The 24,560-nt window shown below is 30.5% G+C and overlaps 1 protein-coding gene across 1 annotated transcript in view; it reads left to right on the top strand.

The window, feature by feature from the left end:
* Positions 1–135: 135 nt before the first annotated feature.
* Positions 136–24,560, top strand: part of LOC134721440 (NADH dehydrogenase [ubiquinone] flavoprotein 2, mitochondrial-like) — a 32,897-nt gene continuing 8,472 nt past the window's right edge. Inside the window, exons 1-4 of the mRNA XM_063584478.1 lie at positions 136–238; positions 2,759–2,815; positions 3,512–3,574; positions 11,649–11,736. Of these exons, the coding sequence (XP_063440548.1) occupies positions 194–238; positions 2,759–2,815; positions 3,512–3,574; positions 11,649–11,736 (253 nt within the window). The 5' untranslated portion in view covers positions 136–193. The remainder of the gene's footprint in view (positions 239–2,758; positions 2,816–3,511; positions 3,575–11,648; positions 11,737–24,560) is intronic.

A 24,560-nucleotide genomic window follows, 5' to 3' on the forward strand; every position in this document is an offset into this window, starting at 1 on the left:
AGAAAGTAATAAAAATAAAACGTTAAATATATTAAAGAAAAAGAAAAAAAAAAGGATTGATTTCTTTTATCTTGCACATGAATTTGTATTTAGAATTTTAAGAGATACTTAGTTATTTATATACATAAACAGATGCGGAATGAATCTCATCAACTTCCGGTTTTTAGAAAGACTTTGGTGATCGGCAAACATCATGATTAGATCGCTCTGCAGAAAGCTCCTGACAAAAAAATCAATCGTATGCATTACAAAGAGATCTTCTAATATTTTTAGAATCGTGTGACTAATGAAAATAGGGTCTTGCTCTTCTGACATTTAGACGTTTCATCTTTTTGAGTTGACCTTTCCCAGAAATAAATTTCTTATGTTAAAATTATGTAAGATGCAGTTTATTAGTTTTGCATGTGCATCTGGAGAAACCTGTTAATTTTTTGCAAAGGCTGTGTCTGTGCATATCTGCATGCGGGGAGGCATAGCCTAATTCACCTTTGTAGGCTACGCGTATCTGCGACCGATTTGATAATGAACTGTCCGTTCGCCCTTAGTACATGTTCGCCCGGGTACCTCGAATGACCGTATAACACTGTTGATATTGGAATAACACTTGTAATCGCCAAATAACACTTAGATTTTCAATATTAGCACACATTGGTGACTTTTAAACATTGATTATTTGCCAATACACACAAGGCAACTATTTTTTAATGCATATATTCTACCATATATAGACTATTGTAGTTCAGTTTGGGGAAATTTATTATAAAAAGATTCAGATAGAATCATAAAACTTCAAAAAAGAGTAGCAAGAATTATACTGGAATGCGATATTTCTATTCCATCAAATTTCATGTTTTCTTCTTTAAAATGGCTATCTTTTACCAAAAGAATGAAATACCAACAATCAATTTTAATTTATAAAATTGTAAATGGGCTAACACCTGATTACTTAGCATTTCTAAATATTGATGATGTGCAACGTCACAACTTACGATCTGTCTCTAATAATGATCTTTTTGTTCCAAGACCAAATACAAATTTTTATAAAAAATCATTTCATTACTCTGCAACCAAAGTATTGAATAATTTACCACTCGAAATAAAAAAATGTCCTAATGTGGAATTATTCAAGAAACATAGTTATAATCATTTTCTTGAAAATTATATGGAAGTCAAATAATTTGTTGTTCTCTATATAGCTAACAAAACTATATCAAATATTGTCATTTATTACCCTTTGTATATTTCAATGATTGAATAATTGTATATACTAGTAATATATATTGTAATTTAATGTATCAATGTTAACTGTATGCATGTATTTTGTTTGAGGTCCTCAATGAAAATTAGACTATTTCTAATTGAGTTACCCTCTTTAAATAAAGAGTTTATTATTATTATTATTATTAATTAACAGTATATTTAATATCGATGTATTTTATAACTTAGAAATGATTTACAAAAAACAGATAAGTTCATAAAGATAATTTTAAATTTAGTGTGTACATCGAGTATGGCGACCACAGAAATCACAGTTGTCGCCATGTTCGATGTACATACTTAATTTAAAATTATCTTTATGAACTTATCTGTTTTTTGTAAATAACTTTTAAGTTATAAAATACATCTATGATACATTAGTCAATGTGCAAAAGTCACCAATATGTGATAATATTAAAATTTCAAGTGTTATTCGGTCATTACAAGTGTTTAACGGATAATAACAGTGTTATTCGGTCATTTGTGTTTCCCTGTTAGCCCTGGGTCCATTTGCCCTGAGTTTGTTTGCCCATTGAGTCTGTTTGCCCTACTTAAAAAATATTAATATTCAGGGCATTGAAGTTGGATAAACTTATTCAGATTTTAATATGGTATATATTCTGGAAATTTATGAAAACATATGGAAATATTTAAAAGTTGATGGCTTTTTTAGGATTACTGTGACTGTTACATAAATGATTTCATATTCAGAGATATTTTTGAAGATAATTAGCCAAAAAAAATATTACTGTACATGTGAACTATAAGAGTTAATAGAAGAATTATGCTTTCAAAGTATATTTGGTTTTCATGTATCTTTACATTATCCATCAGGTTCTGCTATTTCAATATGTGGCAGGTACCTTATATTTATTATAATTAACAAATATATGAACTAATATTGATACATTGTATGCAATTTTGATAATATTAAATTGATTGAAAAATAAAAATGTGTATTACAAGTTAATGTATTAAAAGATTTAAACTGAATTTTCAGGTCAACTTTTTTTTGTATGTTCATGTCTTTAGCCAAAAAATGTTTAGAATAGGTAAATTCATTTCTTTTAAAATTCTTGTTTTATTATGAAATCCTTTCATATTGTAACATTTTTCTTAACTGTTACCATGAATTCTGCTAAATTCATGAACATTATAAATGAAAAATGCAAAAAAATAATAGGTGTAAATTTTACTTGTTTCTGAAAAGTCAGAGACAGTGCAGAAGGCCATGTCATATGGATGTCATAATTATTTTATATGATTACTTCATATACTAGATTTGTTGAAAAATTGAATATATTGCAATTAGCAATATATATGAAAATCAATGGCACTTGTTAATAAAATATGTTTAATATTAAAAAAAAATCAAAAAAATCAACGGCACTTTTTTATTTCCAAAAATAAATGTTCTCTTCTTCCCTGAGATTGTTTTAGGAATAGCAAATGTTAGTGTAAATGACATAAGTTAATAAAATTCTTTTCTTTAAAATTTCAGACTCAAGTCAGACAGTTTCACAGAGCTTCACCATTATGTTCGGGTCAGCTGTTTGTTGTAAGTTGTAAAGCTAGTAATTATTGCCATGAATGTTTCTACATTAGTTACAATATGTTACATTGTATATGCACATCCATGTAGACTTGATAAAATCTAAAAGAGAAATAATCTCCCACACATTTACATTACCTTTTGGTAGCATGTTATAATTGCTTACCTCAAGCAAAGGACTCAGGAGGTCATGAGTTTGATCTCTTGGTGAAAAAGATTAAAGATTTTGAATTTGGTATTGCTGCTTTACATGTATGACAATTATGAGCAAAGATTCAAATCTGTTGACATATATATATCTGAAGCCTATTTAAAACATATGAAGGAACACTACATTAATTTTGTCAGTCCAGTACTAATGATATTGGATGCTTCAATTCCCTGGGCGTCGCCTCATGCCACTACACATCTCCTTGTGTCATTTTTATGGACCTTGGCCATTATGAAAATACTTATTTATTATCACTTAAATAAAACATTTCAGTTATGTCTGTCAGCATTCTAAAATTCGCTTGCTGTATTTGAAATGCAAGTGATGAACTCTAAATACACAAAACAAAATGTTTAGTACTTTTTTAGCTTTTTTAATCCTCATTGATTGAAAACTAAAGACAGATATAATATATCCTGACCAAAACATTGGTATGAACTTATGAAATTAAGATTTAGTGTGTTATTTTGTAATGCCTTATGTATTTCCAGCATAGAGATACACCTGAAAACAATGCTGATACTCCATTTTCCTTTACACCTGAAAATATCAAGGTAAGTAATACACAAGTTGGAATATAACAAAGGACAGATAATACCATGAACAAGACAGGGAAAGACAGAAAAATAACATACTATAAAAAAAATGTATAGAAATTAAAAATTGATCAATAGATAGAAAGATTGATATTTTTATTTTTAAGTACAACTTGGTACATATACATGAATACAATATATTACAATTTTAAACATTAGCAGTAAATTAACATATATATTTATACCAAACAGCCTTTAGAGGCTTATGATGCACTCATTTATGCACGAAAAATTATATGAATAGATTTCAAATCCATTAATCATCTTAATCCTTATTATATCAGAGGCGCAATTCTTATTAGATACAATGTAGTTTCAATATATCAGTTGTGTTTGATAATTAAATGAGAAAATATGGATAAAAGTAACTTAATAATTTTGGTTTGATAATGTATGAGGTGTACATGGATAATTTGAAAGATAAGAGTTGTCTCTCTGTGTACGTGTCCACATTATATTAAGGTAAAAAAATTAGAAATTGACATAAAAGATAAAAGAGAATTTATTGACTAAATTCTGACAGTTGATCAATATAATAGTGATTTATCCCATTTGCTGTTAAAGCAGAATAGTATGTAGCACTATGGCTAATATTTGAAAATGTAAACTGGTACAATGTACATGTAAATGCATACAAGTAAGAAATAGATGAAAAATATGACATAATTTAACACAATAAGTACATAACAAGAATGTGTAACAAAGAACTAAATGTGTACTTTGCCTTTCCATCTTGGTGTTACTTTGGGTTATCTCCCTTTATCAAAATTGAAGATTTGACATTTGCTTCTTATTTGGATGAATTTTGTTTGCTTTTCTTTTTATACAATCCCATAACAAAAATGGTTTTGGTAAAGACTTAGTTGATTAATTCTTGCTCCATTAACAGTCCCCTAAAACAAATATCATATGGTATTTTGAACCCCATGGTAAAATGACCCCGGGGTCAAAATACCGCTATGGTAAATTGAACCCCCCCTGTATGGAAAATTGAACCCCCATGGTAAATTGAACCCCCCTGTTTTTTTCATTTTAGATGATTAATAAAACATTTAACATTATATAAAAGCTAATCAAATCTTAAAAATCATTTATACAAGAAGGGGAGGTTAATTTTCAATGATTGGTTAAAAGAAAAATATTTGCTTGGTATAATGGTATAAGTACTCTGAAGTCTTAACCAACAAAATTTCATTCAAAAAACTTCTTAAAGCATTAAAACTAGACCATGTAGCTTGGACACTATAATTCTTTGAAATTTAAAAAAAATTATATAGAATGGTAGACTTTTAAGTTTTAATTCTCCATGGTAAAAAGGGGGGAGGGGGTCAAATTACCATGGCTCACTTGATTTTAAAAAGTAAAATTTTCAAAACATCTTTTCAAACTAATAAAATAAATACAAACTACTAATTGGAGTATAATAAATATGTTAAGGAGTTACAGTAGCAAGATATTTTAACATGAAAGGTCTTTAGATGTATAGTAGGGGGTTCAATATACCATGGTACAATAACATGGCCAAGTAAAATTTTCAAAATATCTTTTCCAGCATGTTAAATACAAACAAACTAAGCATCTTTTAAAAATGCATTTAAACTACAAATTGGAGTACAACAACTATGTAATGGAGTTAGAATAGCTAGAATTTTTTAAATTGACGGTCTATGGTAGGGGGTTCAATATACCGCAGGGGGGCAAAATAACATTGCTGTGTAAAATTTTCAAAATATCTTTGCCAGTTTGTTAAATACATACAAACTACTTATCGGAGTATTAAAATTATGTTAAGGAGTTAGAATAGCTTGGGTTTTTGAAATTCAAGGTCTATAGTAGGGGGTTCAATACACCATGGTAGGGGGGGTCAAAATACCATGGAAATTTTTGTTCTTCAAAATATCTTTTCCAGCATGTTAAATGCATACAAACTAATTATTGGAGTATTATTACTATGTTAAGGATTAAGAATAGCTGGAATTTTTGAAATTGAATGTCTATAGAAGGGGGTTCAATATACCGCAGGGGGGTCAAAATACCATGGCTAAGTAAAATTTTCAAAATATCTTTTCCAGCATGTTGAATACATACAAACTACAAATTGGAGTATTATTACTATGTAAACATAGTTATAATATTCCAACAAGTAGTTTGTATGTATTTAACATGCTGGAAAAGATATTTTGAAAAGAAAAAATATTCCATGGTATATTGACCCCCTGAGGTTGTTGAACCCCCTACCATAGACCCCAAAGTTCAAGAATTCTTGCTATTCTAACTCCTTAACATAGTTATAATACTCGAACAAGTAGTTTGTATGTATTTAGCATACTGGAAAAGATATTTTGAAAATTTTACTTACCCATGGTATTTTGACCCCCTTCGGTATATTGAACCCCCTACCATAGACTTTAAATTTCAAAAATTCTTGCTATCCTAACTCCTTAACATAGTAATACTACTCCAATGAGTAGTTTGTATGTATTTAAAATGCTGGAAAAGATATTAGGAAAAAAAATAATTTCCAAGGTATTTTGACCCCCCTGTGGTGTATTTAACCCCCTATCATAGACCTTAATATTCAAAAATTCTAACTATTCTAACTCCTTAACTTAGTAATAATACTTCAATAAGTAGTTTGTATGCATTTAACATCATGGAAAAAATGTTTTGAAAAAAAAATAATTTCCATGGTATTTTGACCCCCCTGCGGTATATTGAACCCCCTACTATAGACCTTAAATTTCAAAAATTCTAGCTATTCAAACTCCTTAACATAGTTATAATATTCCTACAAGTAGTTTGTATGTATTTTACATACTGGTAAAGATATTTTGAAAATTTTACTTAGCCATGGTATTTTGACCCCCCTGCGGTATATTGAACCCCCTACCATAGACCTTTAATTTCAAAAATTCTTGCAATTCTAACACCTTAGCATAGTTATAATACTCAAATAAGTAGTTTGTATGTATTTAAAATGCTGGAAAAAATGTTTTGAAAAAAAATAATTTCCATGGTATTTTGACCCCCCTGCGGTATATTGAACCCCCTACCATAGACCTTCAATTTCAAAAATTCTTGCAATTCTTATTCCTTAACATAGTTATAAAACTTCAATAAGTAGTTTGTATGCATTTAACATCCTGGAAAAAATGTTTTGAAAAAAAATAATGTCCATGGTATTTTGACCCCCCTGCGGTATATTGAACCCCCTACTATAGACCTTAAATTTCAAAAATTCTAGCTATTCAAACTCCTTAACATAGTTTTAATATTCCTACAAGTAGTTTGTATGTATTTAACATACTGGAAAATATATTTTGAAAATTTTACTTAGCCATGGTATTTTGACCCCCCTGCGGTATATTGAACCCCTACCATCATGACCATAGACCTTGAATTTCAAAAATTCTTGCAATTCTAACTCCTTAACATAGTTCAAATACTCCAATAAGTAGTTTGTATGTATTTAAAATGCTGGAAAAAATGTTTTGAAAAAAAATAATTTCCATGGTATTTTGACCCCCCTGCGTTATATGTATAATGAACCCCTACTATAGACCTTAAATTTCAAAAATTCTAGCTATTCAAACTACTTAACCTAGTTATAATACTCCAACAAGTATTTTGTATGTATTTGACATACTGGAAAAGATATTCTGAAAATTTTACTTTTCCATGGTATTTTGACCCCCCTGCGGTATATTGAACCCCCTACCATAGACTTTAAATTTCAAAAATTCTTGCAATTTTAACTCCTTAACATAGTTGTAATACTCAAATAAGTAGTTTGTATGTATTTAACATCCTGGAAAAAATGTTTTGAAAAAAAATAATTTCCATGGTATTTTGACCCCCTGCAGTATATTGAACCACTACTATAGACCTTAAATTTCAAAAGTTCTAGCTATTCAAACTCCTTAACATAGTTATAATACTCCTTCAAGTAGTTTGTATGTATTTAACATACTGGAAAAGATATTCTGAAAATTTTACTTTGCCATGGTATTTTGAACCCCCTGCGGTATATTGAACCCCCTACCATGCATAGACCTTTAATTTCAAAAATTCTTGCAATTCTAACTCCCTCACATAGTTATAATACTCAATTAAGAAGTTTGTATGTATTTAAAATGCTGGAAAAAATGTTTTGAAAAAAAAAAAATTCCATGGTATTTTTACCCCCCCCATGCGGTATATTGAACCCCTACTATAGACCTTAAATTTCAAAAATTCTAGCTATTCAAACTCCTTAACCTAGTTATAATACTCCTACAAGTATTTTGTATGTATTTAACATACTGGAAAAGATATTTTGAAAATTTTACTTTGCCATGGTATTTTGACCCCCCTGCGGTATATTGAACCCCCTACCATAGACCTTCAATTTCAAAAAATCTTGCAATTCCAACTCCTTAGTATAGTTATAATACTCAAGTAAGTAGTTTGTATGTATTTAAAATGCTGGAAAAAATGTTTTGAAAAAAAAAATAATCCATGGTATTTTGACCCCCCTGTGGTATATTGAACCCCTACTATAGACCTTAAATTTCAAAAATTGTAGCTATTCAAACTCCTTAACCTAGTTATAATACTCCAACAAGTATTTTGTATGTATTTAAAATGCTGGAAAAAATGTTTTGAAAAAAAATAATTTCCATGGTATTTTGACCCCCCAGCATTATATGTATAATGAACCCCTACTATAGACCTTAAATTTCAAAAATTCTAGCTATTCAAACTCCTTAACCTAGTTATAATACTCCTACAAGTATTTTGTATGTATTTAACATACTGGAAAAGATATTTTGAAAATTTTACTTTGCCATGGTATTTTGACCCCCCTGCGGTATATTGAACCCCCTACCATAGACCTTCAATTTCAAAAATTCTTGCAATTTTTATTCCTTAACATAATTATAATACTTCAATAAGTAGTTTGTATGCATTTAACATCCTGGAAAAAATGTTTTGAAAAAATATAATTTCCATGGTATTTTGACCCACCTTCGGTATATTGAACCCCTACTATAGACCTTAAATTTCAAAAATTCTAGCTATTCAAACTCCTTTACAAAGTTATAATATTTCTAAAAGTAGTTTGTATGTATTTAACATACTCGAAAAGATATTTTGAAAATTTTACTTAGCCATGGTATTTTGACCTCCCTGCGGTATATTGAACCCCTACCATAGACCTTAAATTTCAAAAATTCTTGCAATTCTTATTCCTTAACATAGTTATAATATTCCTACAAGTAGTTTGTATGTGTTTAACATACTGGAAAAGATATTTTGAAAATTTTACTTAGCCATGGTATTTTGACCCCCCTGCGGTATATTGAACCCCCTACCATAGACCTTTAATTTCAAAAAATCTTGCAATTCCAACTCCTTAGCATAGTTATAATACTCAAGTAAGTAGTTTGTATGTATTTAAAATGCTGGAAAAAATGTTTTGAAAAAAAAAAAATTCCATGGTAGTTTGACCCCCCTGTGGTATATTGAACCCCTACTATAGACCTTAAATTTCAAAAATTGTAGCTATTCAAACTCCTTAACCTAGTTATAATACTCCAACAAGTACATGAAGTATTTTGTATGTATTTAAAATGCTGGAAAAAATGTTTTGAAAAAAAATAATTTCCATGGTATTTTGACCCCCCAGCATTATATGTATAATGAACCCCTACTATAGACCTTAAATTTCAAAAATTCTAGCTATTCAAACTCCTTAACCTAGTTATAATACTCCTACAAGTATTTTGTATGTATTTAACATACTGGAAAAGATATTTTGAAAATTTTACTTTGCCATGGTATTTTGACCCCCCTGCGGTATATTGAACCCCCTACCATAGACCTTCAATTTCAAAAATTCTTGCAATTTTTATTCCTTAACATAATTATAATACTTCAATAAGTAGTTTGTATGCATTTAACATCCTGGAAAAAATGTTTTGAAAAAAAATAATTTCCATGGTATTTTGACCCACCTTCGGTATATTGAACCCCTACTATAGACCTTAAATTTCAAAAATTCTAGCTATTCAAACTCCTTAACAAAGTTATAATACTCCTACAAGTAGTGTGTATGTATTTAACATACTGGAAAAGATATTTTAAAATTTTGACTTTGCCATGGTATTTTGACCCCCTGCTGTATATTGAACCCTCTACCATAGAATTTCAATTTCAAAAATTCTTGCAATCCCAAACTTGAACATAGTAATAATAATCCAATAAGTAGTTAGTATGTATTTAAAACGCTGGAAAAGATGTAAGAAAAAAAATTAATTTCCATGGAATTTTGACCCCACTGCGGTATATTGAACCCCCTACCATAGACCTTAATATTCAAAAATTCTAGCTATTCTAACTCCTTAACTTAGTAATAATACTTCAATAAGTAGTTTGTATGCATTTACCTTCATGGAAAAAATGTTTTGAAAAAAAATAATTTCAATGGTATATTGACCCCCTGCTATAGACCTTAAATTTCAAAAGTTCTAGCTATTCTAACTCCTTAACATAGTAATAATACTTCAATTAGTAGTTTGTATGCATTTAACATCCTGGAAAAAATGTTTTGAAAAAAAATAATTTCCATGGTATATTGACCCCCCTGCGGTATATTGAACCCCCACTATAGACCTTAAATTTCAAAAAATTCTAGCTATTCAAACTCCTTAAAATAGTTATAATACTCCTACAAGTAGTTTGTATGTATTTAACATACTGGAAAAGAAATTTTGAAAATTTTACTTAGCCATGGTATTTTGACCCCCCTGCAGTATATTGAACCCCCTACCATAGACCTTGAATTTCAAAAATTCAAGCTTTTCTAACTCCTTTACATAGTAATAATACTCCAAATTGTAATTTGTATGTATTCAACATGCTGGAAAAGATATTTTGAAAATTTTACTTAGCCATGGTAATTTGACCCCCCTGCGGTATATTGAACCCCCTACTATAGACCTTGAATTTCAAAAATCCAAGCTATTCTAACTCCTTAACATAGTTATAATACTCCAATAAGTAATTTATATGTATTTAGCATACTGGAAAAGATATTTTGCAAAATTTTATATAGCCATGGTATTTTGACCCCCTGCGGTATATTGAACCCCCTACTCATAACCTCTAATTAAAAAAAAATAATAGCCAATAAATTGTAAATAAGATTATCTGCAATACTTTTTCTCAAAAACAGGGGGGTTCAATATACCGCAGGGGGGTTCAAAATACCATATGTGAAAAATGACCCCGGGGTCAATTTTTAGGGGGTTCAAAATACCATATGACACCAGGCAATGTAGCAGATCATTGTTTTTGAAGTTTGAATTGTATTGAACATATTATTGGATTAGACAGAAAATTTTGATTTAAATAAAAGTGTACGTGGATAGCATTGTTTTATTGATAAAAATGTTGCATGATACTGAATTTAAGACGTTCAATCTAATCCACTTTAAGAGTTGTCTCGCCTACCCAATGACCAATTTACAATTTGTTTTTGACACAATACTTACTTTTGAGAACAAACAAAATAGAAGGGCTATTAGGAGTTGATATTTTATTAATTTTTGGAATTTAATGAGATACACACATTTGAAAAGTTCTAAATAAAATTGAGAATGGAAATGGGGAATGTGTCAAAGAGTCAACAACCCGACCAAAAAAAAAACCAACCGCAGAAGGTCACCAACAGGTCTTCAATGTAGCGAGAAATTCACGCACCCGGAGCATCTTCAGCTGGCCCCTAAACAAATATATACTAGGTCATTGATAATGAATGCCATACTAACATGCATTTCCCAAACCTTTCTAAATAAAGATTAAATGTCTTACCAACAATCATAATGAAGTAAAATAATAAAAAAAAATTTTTTTTTTTATTAAATAGTTTTATTTATTTTAAAAATTATCACAAAATGCATTTTAAATATTGGCCGCTAAATAAGTGACATTCAATGCATATTTTTAAAACTAAACAAAATTTACTGTTAATATGTATAATATTTTTCAGAGATGTGAGTTGATTATAAAGAATTACCCAATTGGTCATCAAGCTGCAGCAGTTATTCCAATGTTAGACTTGGCCCAGAGACAACATGGTTTGTATTGGACTAGAAATTCCTTTTTTATTGTTCAGATTACCTGTTACAATTCTACTACACTGTCCAAAATATTATACAATTACTGTCTTTTGATGAGGTAAATATGCGGTTTTATTGACTTTTGAAAAACTGATATTCACTGCACTAGTAACCCGAATTTAACTTGATCGGACAAAAACGTGTTAACGCTGTTTAAATGAGATTGATCGTTATTTGATAAAGATTGACAAAAATTAAAAATTATATTTAATTCATTTCAATTCATATCAATTCATTTTAACGCCAGTCAAATAGAGTTCTCTGCGGTGAATCAATTGAAATCAAGTTGCTGGTTAGTTGCGTTAAACTAATAGGCCACGCCCCCGTTAAACTATTTCAAACATGCATTAATTCGTTTTAAACATGGATAGGACCCGGGCTTTTTACAGGTAAATCACCCACGCAAAACGACCTCGATGTTTATATCGTTTTTTGTTTTGTTTCAAACTTTGAATGCGTATAGTCTGAGTAAAGTCAGATGCTCCACAATTTAAACAAACAAACGTATAAGGTCGTATAATACACGGGACATGTACCTATATAAGGCCTTTAAATAAAAACATTAAAATATATATGCACGCGCGGTTTAAAAATGCAAAACTTTTGAATCTGTTGAAAATAAAATAGTTAGATATATAACATGATTTTAATTTGATAATGTGCACTAGATCTTTATCGCATATATACATGCGTTTCAAAAATTGCCAAGTTCTATGAAAACTCGTGGCATGTAAGTTACGTGTGGTCCTTTGCAAATATTTACGAAACTTTATGTATTCCTGTATATTTACCGTTTCTCTTTTTTCTGTTTTACTATATAATAATTCTTTATTCCGTAAGAAAATATACAGCTCATAGGATCAAATACATACACAAATTATACAGTTTACTATATTGTACTCGTATATAAATGTAGACATGGAAAACTACACAGAAATTATTTATTGTGTAAATAATTTAAATCGATGTGCTTAAGTCCATTATAAGTAAAATACAGAATTAAAAAAAACTCTTTATTTTAGAGGTACGCTTCTGGCCAAGTTTCACTTATTCTGTCGCAAATCATTTACTTCAATAACCAACCAATTGTATTCTGAAAGAAGTTGATTTGTTCTCTGTACGAATACATGAAATAGTTCTCACTGAACGTTATGTTTGCAATCGATGATCATATACAAATCTACAGTATTTATATGAAAGAGACTTAATAATATATATTTTTTTATTATTATTCTACACATATTTGAAGGATCGAAATAATCAGTTCTACAAATGGATGTTATTAAAAGACTTGTAATTTTACAATTATAAAGTACATCAGGAACATATACTGTTCCCAGAGTACATCCATGAAATTTTTATCAAACTTTTCCCTTTCATCGTGTACAGCTCATTTTCCGATTCACTAAAGGTTTCTAGCTATCTTCTTACTTGTTCATTACATTCTAAAATTAAAATCCTACACAAATTGCAAAACTTTTATTCTCCGGCTAGACTGCGTAAAAGATAAATATTGCTTTGTTTGTGTATACACAATGTTTTTAAGGCCGATATCCAGTTTGGCTAAAAAAGAATTAATTTACGACACAAGTTAATTACGTCGGAATTCTTTTTTTGTTTCACGTTTTCATAAAAACTGCAACATTCATTTGCGCCAATAAAACAATCATTTAATTGCTCAAATATTATAGACTTGTTTTCAAATTTTTATTCTTAGTGCACTGAGGAGGTCCATTTCAGTATTTACATGTAGGTTCAGAAATCGCAAACTGAAAGGACCTCCTTAGTGCACTTAGACTGACAAAAAAGTGGACTATGGACCTGATGGAAAGATAGAATTGACACAAAAAACATGGCATACGGAAGGAGAAGTACTTAATTTCGAATTTTAGTAATTATAACGTTATTTGGCAGTTGAAATAAATATTCTAACGTTGCATGTACGTGTAAATAGGTTAATAGTTTCGAGGTAAATATGACACAATTAATAAAATTGAGAATGGAAATAGGAAATGTGTCAAGTTCCATTTGTTGGCGCAATTAATATTATAAAAAAAGAAAAGATGAGCGCTATTCGATTGTTATAATTTGAATAATAGCAAATAACACCTAACCGTTTCCACAAATCATGCAGTAAATTCTTCGCCCGGGGATATACTCCTGCCAGTAATCTACCTTCAGTAACTTTACAATACCCAGCCGTGTCATTTCCGTATATTGTACATGTAGATAGCACGTGTCACGTGATACATATATACACCAGAAATACCCATTCAAGTGATTTTTAATTTCAGAATAACTCAATATCGGGTACATAAACATAAAATTACAATAATATGAAGAAAAAAATGTTGTTTTAGTAAATGCACCTATGTATGTATTTGTAAACTTATGATAATTCGTTATTTCATGTACTTTTTTTTGGTTTCAATTACTTTTTTGGATCTTATTTACTTATTCGTAAATCCAAGGATTTGTATAGTTAACAAATAGCTAACTATACAAATCCTTGGTAAATCGAAAAAACGCAAAAATCTGAATAGAATCATATGGCATTGAACATGTTGAATGATTTCTCTAACTCAAAACTAGTTATACATGTACATGTAGATGCCTCTTAAATAATAGGTTTCTCGTTGGGTTGCTTGTCCATTAATTGACGTTTACTTATGTTCGGTATTTGTGAAAACCGCTCATCCATCAATTTTACAAGAAATTTAATACTTGTAAGTCATAAACATTGAAGTTTAACTTGCTTTCATTTTTTTGGTATACGTACAAACATAAAATGAAATGAAACACTTTAAAGCGGTTTAAATTATGCAGTGTATTTTGAAAATATAGTTTTGAAAAACCGGTTATTTTCGTTTCATACTTTTTCTACCCCTTTTCTTAAAATTAGTACACGTGTCACTGGTTAATATAGAATAACATTAACGGTACCAATTTTCTTGCACTAGATTCGCATTTCGACAATACATGTCTCTTCAGTGATGCTCGAGGCCAAAATATATGAAATCAAAAGCTAATGTAAAAGACGAAGAGCTATAATCCAAAAGGTCCAAAAAGTATAGCCAAATCCGTGAAAGGAATACTAGTGAACCATGAATAATCCCAAACAATTTTTTTTTATTGGTTTGTCACACTTGCTGATATTGTCAATACTATGTATTGTTTTCGGCTGAGACTACTTCATGTATAAAAGTTATAGTAGCCTCAGTTTTCGGCAATCATGATTGAAACAAATTGAATATCCTTAGGAATTTGAATTGCTTCTTCAGTTATTTACTATATATACACGGAAAAACAAGGGGGATATTTAATCATTGGATCTCGTGAAGTTTTCTTGTAGGTTAAAAGAAGGGGAACAGTATATCTCTAAGTAATAAAACATTAAGATTGGTATTCTTTAAATTGTATAACTGTCTTAACTGGCTTTCTCCTCAATGTTTAGATTATATTGAGAATCACGTTTTTATGCCAGATCTTTTATCATTTGTTAAATCAAAGACATGTAGTAGATGTACTCTAATTTAGACCAAAAACTACCATAGGTATTCCACATGTACGGTGAATTAAATTATTGACAATCATACCACATCTTCTTATATTCATTCGTTATTTGATGAATATCTTAATTAAGTCTAAATAAATAAATGATTTTGAAACTGAACTTATTGATAACTATACAGCTTTTAATTCTGAATAATTATGTTTATCTACCGTTGAATTATATCCAGCGGAGACATAATTTTGCACACTAAAACTAAACTGGTTTAAGGTTTGGATCCAGTAAAACGTTTTATCCCGCTGCAAATGTTTGCACCTGTCCTAAGTCAGGAATCTGATGTACAGTAGTTGTCGTTTGTTTATGTAATATATACGTGTTTCTCGTTTCTCGTTTTGTTTATATAGATTAGACCGTTGGTTTTCCCGTTTGAATGGTTTTACACTAGTAATTTTGGGGCCCTTTATAGCTTGTTGTTCGGTGTGAGCCAAGGCTCCGTGTTGAAGGCCGTACTTTAACCTATGATAGTTTAGTTTTTAAATTGTTATTTGGATGGAGAGTTGTCTCATTGGCACTCACACCACATCTTCCTACATCTACATTATTATTGTCATATGTAATTGTAATAGTGTGTTCTTATATAAAAAACAATCTGTGAATATCTACCACTACTGTTACCGGTTTAAGAGATCAGCTAACATCAGTTGTTCTCTCGAGATTTGAATAAACAAATTCAAACCAAATCAAATACATAATATGCATTATTTTAATCCCAATCTTAATACAGAAACACTTAAATTGTTATTACATTTTTTATGAATTTGATTAAATCTTTGTCAATCAGGCATGCACAGCAGCATCAAGGAATTGTCTATTTGCAGCATGTACATGATGTATTCTTCCATATTGTGACCATACTTGAAATAAAAGAAAACGAAGTCTGGAATTCTCGCTATCTGTTTGACCATGGAAGAATCATCAATATACAATTGACAATATAATACTCAAAGGTTTGACGGTCTACAGATTATAGTGTGTTATCGATCTAGGTGTTCTCGTTGAGGTCCGCGTTCTAAATCCAAAGCATTTCATTGGTCAGTAGATTTGCGAACTTTCAATCCAAGGTGTTCTCAATGGTTCATTCTCATTTATCCAACTTTTTAAAATATTAGGATGTAAAGGTAAAAAAAAAAGTTGGATAGATGAGATCAAAGGTAATCAAGAACAAAGGGTTTTTCAATTAGAGTTTGGGTTGAATGATAGGTGAAAAATAAGACTGAAAATTTTACCCGGATTTAATTTTCTGTAGTATTATTTAGCAAAGCATGTTAAAATGTGCAACTGACATTAAATTAATGTAATCAAGTCCGTAACTAGGCATCTTATTTTAGTGAGGCAAGATAATTGAGCCGAGCGAAGCGAGGCAAACAAATTTTTTGGAGGGTATTAAATGAATGGTGTAAAATCCTGCATTCTAGGCATTTTTAGAGAGTTTGATAATGTTTTGAATTTGGACACTTTTTATATAAATTTTCATTTTCTAAGACTGTTACTAACAACAAATTTTTAACAACTTTATTTAAATTTATATGTAAGATAATCATCCAAATATCACTGATTTTATTTGATGACGGAACATAGAACAAACATCGATTCAGTACAGTTTGCCAAATTTTTCTATTGCTGGTTCAGTCAAATCTTTTAAGAATCATTATGTGGTCTGCTGATATCCTTATCGCGAGAGATGAACATGGAGGTTGGCAAGACCGCACAATCTCTGGCCACTCATGCATGCTCTTTTCCAAGTTGTCAGTCGTTTCAGGGCAGTCTGTGTTTTTAAAGGTAGCACATTATCATCAACACAATGATCAATGTCTTCTTCAAATTCCTTCTCCATCAGCCATTCGGTAGCAGCATCGGTAGTAACAGTTTTGTTTGCAAAAGGGAATTAAGCTTTCCCGTAAGCACCATCATACAGTCGCAGTTACAAAAATATTAAACTCATTTTTATGCTGACAACGAGTAGACAAACTAGGGATAGAATGAGATAAGATACAGGTATATGATTCTATCTATAGAGTAAGTATATCTGATATGGATACAGGGGAAATTGGAATGAAGTTTTTGACGTTTACAAGTAGGTCCGTAATTTCCAATTATTTCTGGAAATAGTTGGTGATATTTTAGTTCCAGAATCTATAAATTTAGGGGTTAGGGGTTGGGCTGTTTGATTCCGAAACCCCGAATATAAAGAAACGAAATTCCGAAGTCCCGAATAAGTAAAGACAAAATCTTGAGTTAATAGTTTTACCATTCCTTAACAATATCAAATTGGAATATGGGATATTCTTTCAATTTTTAAGGTTAAAGAAACATGGATAAAAACTAGTCCATGCATGTTTCATATTATTTATATTTCATTTACCTGTAAAGAGAAAGATTAAAGTTCCTAAAATGAATACGCAGACAGGACTGCCCCCCTGCGATGCCCAGTACTTAATGATTTGTCGGTCTACTTGTCGTTTTTGGATTATACTAATGAATTTATATTCCACTGGTATCAATGTAAGAATCTCTATTTAAACAATGGGTTCAGAAAGGGATAAATTTCCATAGAATTAGAGAAATATCAATAGCACACCGTGAATGTTCAGTAGATCCCTTTTTTTTTTTTTATATATATAAAAAATGTTTATATAAATAAAATATTACTGATTTGTGTGTTTCTTCTGTATAATTGATGAAACATTTATGTATTATTTATTATATTTAATAATATTAAATTCTATTTGAAAATAAGACAGTAAATTTGTTCCTGTATGTTTTTATATTATCTAAAAAATATTATATAAAAATGGGCGATAGTAAACTTGTTACATCTTATTTTCAAATAGAATTTAATATTATTAAATATAATAAATAATATTATATAAAAATGGGCGATAGTAAACTTGTTACATCTTATTTTCAAATAGAATTTAATATTATTAATAATATTAAATTCTATTTGAAAATAAGATGTAACAAGTTTACTATCGCCCATTTTTATATAATATTTTTTAGATAATATAAAAACATACAGGAACAAATTTACTGTCAAAGTTTAGAAAGACACCTTATTATTACTAAACAAACAACCCAATAATTAACCAATATAAAAAGTTGGCTAAATGAGCCTTATTTTAAAAAGTTGGATAAATGAGAAGACATCTTCTCAATGGGGTCCACGTTCATGTTTCAATGAGATAAACTATATTGTAAGTTTTCTACTCCAAGTTAACAAAATAGAATTTGAGCTGTTTTATAAGTATATATGATGGTGCCTCGTTTTTAAGGGATTGGAATTTTTTAAAATAAATTTATCTATTCATCCATAATTTTTTGTTGTAGTTAAAATATACTATAATTTCACTTTTTTTAAATGACAACTTATTATTACCGGTAGACTTGCAGATATTGACACCTGTGCGTTTGGGTTAGCATTAAAATGTTCCTGTATTTTTATAAGAAATGATTTATAACACAATCTTGGACTTGTACAAGTATATATATGCATTTATAAGTCCGAGCATGTGCATACAATAATGCATGTATGTATACGCATGAGTTTCTCGCTACATTGCAGACTCGTAATATAGGCCTTCCTCTTTTGTCTGCTCTATAGTCGGGTTTTTGTCTCTTTTATATTCCCCATTTCCATTTTCAATTTTTGTAATATACGACGGTATATTGTTTCTGTTTCAAATACCATGTACATGTACATATATGCGGCACGGGACGTTTGCGCTTTTTCATAGGACATTTGCGCTTTTTTTGTGGACACTTGCGCTTCAAAACATAGGACATTTGCGCTTTTTAAAAATGGACATTTGCGCTTTTTACATAGGACATTTGCGCTTTTTTGTATATATATCTATGACTTCCCTTCTCTTTTATCCGGGCTTTAAAAGTTTAAAATTCATTTTATAGCACATTGTTGATATGTGTTTAAAAGTTTATGTACAGCTAAAAGTAAAAATTCTTAAGAAATAAAATCAAGTACTGTCATCACAATTACAGGTCAGTTTTAGCTTGATATTTGAAGCACAATGAGTGAACAAATTTTGCTCTTGTTATCTGTCCTGATTGGTACTTAGACCACATCTCAAATAAATGATCGAGTTTCTCCTTCCCGTTTCAGTTGTACATTCTTTGTATTCTTTAGAGAGTCCTAATTCTTGAATCTATCTTTACCAGGCTTGGGACAGATGGAAACGGCAGCACTTCAAGAGAGCTGATGGAAATAAATTTCTAACAACAACCATAACCCGGTCATAACTTTAAAATCCATGATCAAGACTGTGAAAATGTGAACTAACTAATGACAAATATAAGTAAAATTTATTTACGTAACGATAACTTCTCATTAAGATTACAGGTAGTCGACTATAGGTAAAAAGCGCAAATGTCCGATCAATTTAATACAGGTGAAACAAAATTAAAAGCGCAAATGTCCATAGTATTTGAAGCGCAAATGTCCTATCGTTTTACAGGTGAAAAAGCGCAAACGTCCTGTGCCCCATATATGAGGCTATGAAAATAAATAAATGGAGTTTACAGAAATAAAGATTTCAGCTGAAATATGTTTTACACTCAGCGGGCATTCAATATCATTGACATACATGTACTATATAGCACTAATCGCAATATACATGTACTTATATTTTGGACATCTTATCAGTAATCTCTCAATTGAAGATGTTGACATCTATGTATTATAATTATTCGCTTATTAGGCAAATTCATATCCTACAAATATATTTTCAATCATTTAAGTTTTGATAAATACCATTACAAATAACATATTTGTCTCAGTTTCCTGTGTGAGGATATTCGATTGATAAAATACAATCAACAATTTAAGGTTGTCACGTAAATGTTGATTACGGATTAAGATGTTAGATGTCAAACTTGAAATAACAAACTGAGGTGAATTTAACCCGAATATGTAGTTTCTCTTCAACAGTGTTTTAATTCTAAGTTCCTTATTTTCATTTAAACTAAATTAATTAGAATGATAGAAAGATTCGGAACTAAAGATAGTCACAATTAAAAATATGTATTTTGAAAAAAAGACAAAAACCGCCAGATCATAACTGATTTAAATCCAGGGTCCGTATATCGTATATGCATCTTCTGACATCAGACCCAGACTTCTCTTGAACTGAAACTTAGGCTAGATGTATTAGGGGGGGAGTGAGATCTCAGAAACATGTTTAACCCCGTCGCATTTATGCGCCTATCTCAAGTCAGGACCCTCTGGCCTTTGTTAGTCTTGTATTATTTTAATTTTGGTTTCTTGTGTATAATTTGGAAATTAGTATGGCATTCAGTATCACTGAACTATATATATAAATACGGGTCTAAATTGAAAACTACATTCAAACCTATGATTGCGTTGGAAAAAAAACCGCAATTTTTTATACGTGTGCATGTCAAACAAATTTCGTTGTAGTAGGTCTAAAGACGGGCGCATTGCATTTGCGCCAATTTTTAAAAAATCCTATCTTTCATTTGCGCCACAAGGTTATATGAAAAAAATAAATTGGTGTTATGGGGCGAAATATTTTACATTGTATGGTATGGAAAAACACCAATGAGTCCGAACATTTGACACAAATTCCAAAACCTCAACTTAGTACATCCTTAACACGGGTCAGCAATTTATCGTCCCCTTCCGACGGACTGTCATCGTTTCCTCAAGACCATACTCGCAAATGGTGTCGAGAGAGCCGAAAATTGAGTTCCTGAAATTTTCATCCCTAACGGGAATCGAACCAGGAACCTTTACATTTGTTATTTCAGGGCCTTTCATATGACTATACCGTATGAACTTTGCTCATTGTTGAAGGTCATACGATGACCTATGATTGTACATTTTTAATGTCTCTTTATTTTGGCAATCATATCACATATTTGCTTTTTTTATTGATTTCATTAAATTAAGTTGTGTGTGTTTTTTTCTCGAGTAAACACGTCATATTCTTCGATTGTCCTCTTTGTTTATCCCTTAAAACGTAGACATATGATCGAAAAATATTCTAAACACAGAATTTCAAAAATGGAAGAAAGCATCCGACTTTAACCTATAATTTCTTGTAAAATGGCGCAAATGAAAGATTTAATTTTTGGCGCAAATGAATATGGTTTGTGGTGCAAATGAATGATTTTTTGGCACAAATGAAATGCCAATTGGCGCAAAAGCAAAGCACCGCTAAAAACAGCACAAACATATATAGTATATATTTGTTTAGGGGTCAACTGTAGGACGCCTCCTGGTGCGGGAATTTTTCGCTACGTTGAAGACCTGTTGGTGACCTTCTGCTCAGTGTTGTTTTTTTTCTTTGGTCGGGTTGTTGTCTCTTTAACACATTCTTCATTTCCATTGCCAATTTTACAATGGTACGTAAATTAAGATTTTATCCGAAGAGACGGATTTAAACAACTAATGAATATTGTAAATGTTTAATGCATTAATGTCCAGATCTAGAGCGAACTTGCTTTGCTTCGTGGCGAAAGTACGAATATAGAAAAATCACAGATTTTTATTACAACTAGAAAGTCCTAGAACAGTTGAAGAAATCATCAGAATTTGTTTATTGTTAGTTATTTTGTACATGTATAACTATAATGCGAAACCGAAGTTGTAAAATCGCAACTAAGCGTGAATTCTTTGGAAAAGCGACGGTTCTATGAAAACCTTTTGTCAATTTCAAGTTCTGTTTCGACATCATTGTAATATATGTCACTGGACGTTAAAATTCAATCTTTTATTTCGTCTTCTTCTTCGTCAAATAGTGCTGTTGGTTTCTTTTTATTAGTATTACATACTAGTATACATGAATATACCACAAGTTATTCCTATGTAATCTCATTTAGATATTTTGTAGTTTAAACATATCATATTGTTCAAACCAAATGGATTAGATATTTAGTGCATGCAAAGTGAATTTTAAAGATGAAAATCGTATTAGTTCGATAAAGCTTTAAACTAAATATAAACTGAAAATACATGTATAACTGCCGTATCCCGAATCCCCGACATTCATTTGTGTAAATGAAGAAAAGATGGTATATGTGTGAATCTACGTCTTAATCACGCTTCATAAAGATATTACAGAAAATTCAAGATTTACAACTTTTCTTGGATATGATTGCAAATGGAATAAACCATGCAGCAGATTTCAAAATAACCCAATTAATATGTGTGTGAATTATAACAACTGAAACCGCAATTCTGCTGTAGTGTACGTCTATCATTTCTGTTACATCAAGGCGTATGGTAACCAGACTACCATACTCAGTTCAAAAGTACACAACAACCCTTTTTGTGCATTATACGCTCAGGAACATACATCTTACTATTCAACATGGATTGGTAGAAAATGTTACTTTTCAACTGTAGTCCATTTGACATCAAAGTATCATACAAGTACGGAGGCTAGGATTTATAATTCGGCTAGTCTAGATGACTTCGTGCAATATCCCCGATCCGTATTCATGATAGTTTAAACATACATAATTAAAATTTTAGATCCTTCAATTTGCATATAAATATGATATTTTAATTTCATATGGCTTAGTACAACCTGCAACACATTCTATTTGATGTCACCAATGGTCAACATGTAAAATGAAACAATAACTTACTATTATAAGTTATATGGTTCGCTACTGACCCCCTACGTATCCATAGAGGGTTAGTAAAATCCATAGAGGTCGATGACGGAGGCCGAATCCCGTAACCGGCAGTTAAAATTTAAAAATTTCACCACAAATACAGTACGTACTAAAGAAAAGATCGTTAAAAAGACCAACTACACTGCAAGAGTTATCCGGGGTCAGAGACTCAAAATGCGTAATCGAGACATGTCTAGTATATTCAAACTACTGCATATTATAAAAATGGCTTTCATTAGGTAGCAACCACTTAACATAAAAAAAAGAGGGAGAGAGTTATTTTCGCGCCTACGTTTTCATTCCGTTTTGTTTTCCGAGGCTGGTGATCAAATACTTTTTTTTTTTAATATTTAACATTATAATGTATGGGGAAACTATTGATTCAGAATATTTTTCATCATCTGTATAACCAGATTTTTTTGTTATCAAATTCGGGATCGGAATATTTCCATCCCCCTTTTGAAGTCAAATGGTCGTTCCCTTAATACTGCTAGAAAAATTGTCCGACAACTTTGAATTCAGTTCTACGTAATGAACATTTAAATGACACATAGTTTACAAGTATGAAGAAATCTTATTTACAGGTTATTAAACAAGGTGTAAAGATGCAGCGTTTTACGTTTCCGCAAATAGGCATTACTTTTCCGGGAAAAAAGATGATGTTTCCGGAAAAAAAGTTTACGTTTGCGCAAATAAATATCTTACTTTTCCGGAAAAAAATAACTATTCCGCTAAAAAATAATTATTACTTTTCCGCAAATAATTAAGGAATAACTGTTGATCGGAAGCAAGCCATAATAAAAAAAATCAATATTTATTAAGTTAAAGCTCATCGGAACATGCAAGTAAAAGTCATCATTAAAATGGATGAAAACGTCGTACAAAGAAATGTGTTGGCCATTTACCAAAATCCAGAGTCAACTAGTTATATCTAATTTATTGAAGATATAAGATCAGAACCTTTTCATTATTAAAAAATAAAATGAAATATTTATCTAATATAATTATATTAAAATATATATAATTTACCAGATAAATTTCCGGAAAAGTAATAAATACAAATTACTGAAACGTATACGTTAATTTGCGGAAACGTAATTTTGAGACTTTGAAAAATTAGCGGAATGCAATACGCCCTATAGATGTGAACAAATTTAATGTGAAACCAGTGTCCATTACATTAAACTAATTGCAAACATGTTTACTTAACACGGCGTTTGGGTGAACACGGCCTGAAACACTTTACATCGTATATCGGGGGCACTGCCGAAAATAAACTTTAAAAAAGTTGTAACCTTTAGAACTTGTATTTCAGATAATTTGACCACATGACAAGAAATTATACAATAAACATTGGTCACGCACGATAGATTCTGATGTAAGACACGTATCGTTACAATACCCAGTTTCCACGCATCAGCGCACACAGGTTTGTCGAATAGGCCAGCTGATTGGAGGAAAGTTACCAAAAACCACGCCTACCTTTAACTATTATCCAATCAAACGCCTTTAACATAAACATAAATTATACATGGGTTTTGAAAAAAGTTGAGAC

The sequence above is a fragment of the Mytilus trossulus genome, chromosome 6 (genome assembly GCF_036588685.1).
Source record: "Mytilus trossulus isolate FHL-02 chromosome 6, PNRI_Mtr1.1.1.hap1, whole genome shotgun sequence".
In the NCBI taxonomy this organism is placed as follows: domain Eukaryota; kingdom Metazoa; phylum Mollusca; class Bivalvia; order Mytilida; family Mytilidae; genus Mytilus; species Mytilus trossulus.